Below are 3,509 nucleotides of genomic sequence, written 5' to 3'. Positions count from 1 at the left end.
ATCGCTATTAGCACTTTAAAAAACACGAGACAGCTCTGAGAGAGAAGTCAAACAATTGATAAATACTAGAACGAGTACCTAATCTGAATTCCAAACTGAAAGTTCTAAACTATAAAACCGATCGGAGAACTAGCAATTTCTAACTCCGTCATCTGAAACAATGAACGGGCCGACAAATCTCGCGATATTATTGAAGCTACTACTACTACTCCCAACATGCAAAGCGGCTTTCGTGCCGCAACCCGTGCCGCAGCCTATGCCGCAGAGTCTGGAGGGCCCCGGCATGCCTCGAGGGCGAAAGGCACCCTGGGAGCGGTAGTCCTCCTGGACGCCTACTGGCATTGCCAGCGCGGCGGTGGCGGATCTCTCGGTTCCAGCCAGTAGGTCTTGTGAGGGCGAGCTGAGGCGGAGAAAGGGCGTGGAACTGGAATCGGGTGAGTCGGACGCTGTCTACGCGATAACGGGAGGCGGCACCGCGGTGTAGGGCTGACTTAAATAAATGGACCCGTGCTGCAGTCTCTCCGGAGACACCGCGATCTTAGCGTCAGTGAGAAGAGGGTGAGGAGGCGCCAAAGCCCGGTCCTTGCACCCGTTCTCGCCTTCAGCTCCCCAACATCATCTCCATCATGCAGTCCCGAGAGGAATCTTCGCGCTCTCGCCGCCTCGCCAGTCCCCGTGGGGGGAAGCGGCCCAAGAGGGTTCACAAACCCACGGTGTCGGCTTTTTTCACTGGCCCGGAGGAGCTGAAGGACACGGCTCATTCTGCAGCCCTGCTGGCACAGCTCAAGTCCTTCTACGACGCGCGGCTGCTCTGCGATGTGACCATCGAGGTGGTCACGCCTGGCAGCGGGCCTGGCACGGGCCGCCTCTTCCCCTGCAACCGTAACGTGCTGGCTGCCGCGTGTCCCTACTTCAAGAGCATGTTCACCGGCGGCATGTACGAGAGCCACCAGACGAACGTGACCATGCACGACGTGGATGCCGAATCCTTTGAGGTGCTGGTCGATTACTGCTACACGGGTCGCGTGTCCCTAAGTGAGGCCAACGTGGAGCGCCTTTACGCGGCCTCCGACATGCTGCAGCTGGAGTATGTGCGGGAAGCCTGTGCCTCCTTCCTAGCCCGCCGCCTCGACCTGGCCAACTGCACGGCCATCTTCAAGTTCGCTGATGCCTTCGGCCACCGCAAGCTGCGATCGCAGGCCCAGTCCTTCATAGCCCACAACTTCAAGCAGCTCAGCCAGATGGGTTCGATTCGAGAGGAGTCTCTGGCAGATCTGACCCTGGCCCAACTGCTGACCGTCCTGCGCCTGGATAGTCTAAACATCGAGCAAGAGCAGACTGTGTGTCATGTGGCGGTGCAGTGGTTGGAGGCGGCTCCCAAGGAGCGGGGTCCCAGTGCCGCAGAAGTCTTCAAGTGTGTCCGCTGGACACACTTCAGTGATGAAGATCGGAATTATGTGGAAGGGCTGCTGACCAACACCATTGTGAAGAAGTACTGTCTGGACCTTATTGAAGGGGCCCTGCAGCTGCGATACGGCGACATGTTGTTCAAGTCTCTGGTGCCAAAGCCTGAGAGCGGCAGCGGCAGCGGCAGCGGGGACGGCAGTGCGGACGGCAGCGGCGGCGACGGCAGCAGTGGCGACAGCAGCTGCAGCAGCAGCTCTGTTGTGTCCGTAGCAGATAATACACCCCAGAGGCTGGGGGTGTGTGCCAAGAAGATGGTGATCTTCTTTGGGCATCCTAGAGATCCCTTTCTGTGCTGTGACCCGTACTCGGGGGACATTTACAAAGTGCCATCACCTTTGACCTGCCTTGCTCACACTAGGACTGTGACCACCTTAGCTGTCTGTGTCTCTCCAGACCATGACATCTATCTGGCTGCCCAGCCCAGGAAAGACCTCTGGGTGTATAAGCCAGCCCAGAATAGCTGGCAGCAGCTTGCGGATCGCTTGCTCTGCCGTGAGGGCATGGATGTGGCGTACCTCAATGGCTACATTTACATTTTGGGTGGGCGAGACCCTATTACCGGCATCAAACTGAAAGAAGTCGAATGCTACAGTGTTCAGAGGAACCAGTGGGCCCTGGTGGCTCCACTGCCCCATTCTTTTATCTCCTTTGACCTGATGGTAATTCAGAACTATCTTTATGCGCTCAACAGTAAGCGCATGTTCTGCTTCGATCCCAGCCACAACATGTGGCTGAAGTGTGTTTCTCTGAAGCGCAATGACTTTCAGGAAGCCTGTGTCTTCAACGATGAGATCTACTGCATCTGCGACATCCCTGTCATGAAGGTCTACAATCCAGTCAGAGGAGAGTGGAGGCAGATTAATAACATTCCCCTGGTGTCAGAGACCAACAACTACCGGATTATCAATCATGGCCAAAAACTGTTGCTGATCACCTCGCGCACCCCGCAGTGGAAGAAGAACCGGGTGACCGTGTATGAGTATGACATTAGGGGAGACCAGTGGGTTAACATAGGTACCACATTGGGCCTCTTCCAGTTTGATTCTAACTTTTTTTGCCTCTCAGCTCGTGTTTATCCTTCCTGTCTTGAACCTGGTCAGAGTTTTCTCACTGAGGAGGAGGAAGTGCCCAGTGAATCTAGTACTGAGTGGGATTTAGGTGGATTCAGTGAGCTGGACTCTGAGTCAGGAAGTTCAAGTTCTTTATCTGATGATGATTTGTGGGTTCAGGTAGCCCCTCAGTGAGAAGCACAGGATCAGCAGAGTTTGCTCTAGATAAGTGGAAACACTAAGGTGTTTTGGAAAGTATCTTAGAGAGATACCCTTTACTCTTGCTGGAAAAAAAAAAAAAGTTGATTAATTTCAGGTTTGGTTTGGAAAGGGTATCGTTTGAAATACTAATGTAATTTAATGATACAGAATTTAAACGCTAAAAGAAATCAACCTATCTTTACTGAATAATTTACTGTTCTAAAAGTCCAGTGTTGATTTGATCGTTTAGTAGTATGTTTATGTTTGATTACACTATAAAGTAGCGTAATCAGTAGTCTGCAATTATTAAATCTTACATTATGTCTTGTGCCACAAATACTTCAACTTGAATTTTAATTTCTATAATAGAAAACTGATGGGATAGGAATTACTAGAGAGGGTCTGAAAGCATATATTTTCCTTCAGAACAGTGTAGTAGATTTCCAGAACTTTAAACTAGTGGGTTTTTACAAAATGTGTTCTAACTTAAATACAGTCTACTAAGTTTTAGTTCAGTTTTCTCCACTTCTGTGGAAGTAAAAAAATATATGTTTAGTGTGACTGAATGGTGATTTCATTTGTAATAATGTACAAAGTGGCCATAAGCTCATTGAAAGTAAAAACAAAAACAGGATTCTACTGTTTGAAAAGAATTTCAGTTTTAAATCTATAATATACCGTATGTATTTGCAAATAGTGACCAGTTTCCATCTAAAAAAATTCCATTCTGGTAGTGTCACCAGTTATCTGAAAACCTTAAAGAAAAAAAAGAACATACACACACACACACAG

General features: G+C 49.8%; 1 protein-coding gene across 1 annotated transcript; it reads left to right on the top strand.

Annotated features, from left to right (window-relative positions):
• The first annotated feature begins 281 nt into the window (after positions 1–281).
• On the top strand, positions 282–2,817 carry LOC102512001 (kelch repeat and BTB domain-containing protein 6). Its single transcript, XM_006176281.3, has one exon. It carries the CDS (start codon positions 627–629, stop codon positions 2,709–2,711), a length of 2,085 nt encoding a protein of 694 aa, XP_006176343.2. The 5' UTR covers positions 282–626; the 3' UTR covers positions 2,712–2,817.
• The last annotated feature ends 692 nt before the right edge of the window (positions 2,818–3,509 follow it).

The sequence above is a fragment of the Camelus ferus genome, chromosome 14 (genome assembly GCF_009834535.1).
Source record: "Camelus ferus isolate YT-003-E chromosome 14, BCGSAC_Cfer_1.0, whole genome shotgun sequence".
Taxonomy (NCBI): domain Eukaryota; kingdom Metazoa; phylum Chordata; class Mammalia; order Artiodactyla; family Camelidae; genus Camelus; species Camelus ferus.
The sequence above is the reverse complement of the archived record's forward strand: the minus strand, read 5'-3'. Positions and strand labels throughout refer to the sequence as shown.

Excerpts from the sequence above, each read along its gene's own strand:
- LOC102512001 (XM_006176281.3), top strand. The coding sequence starts at position 627 with ATGCAGTCCCGAGAGGAATCTTCGCGCTCTCGCCGCCTCGCCAGTCCC.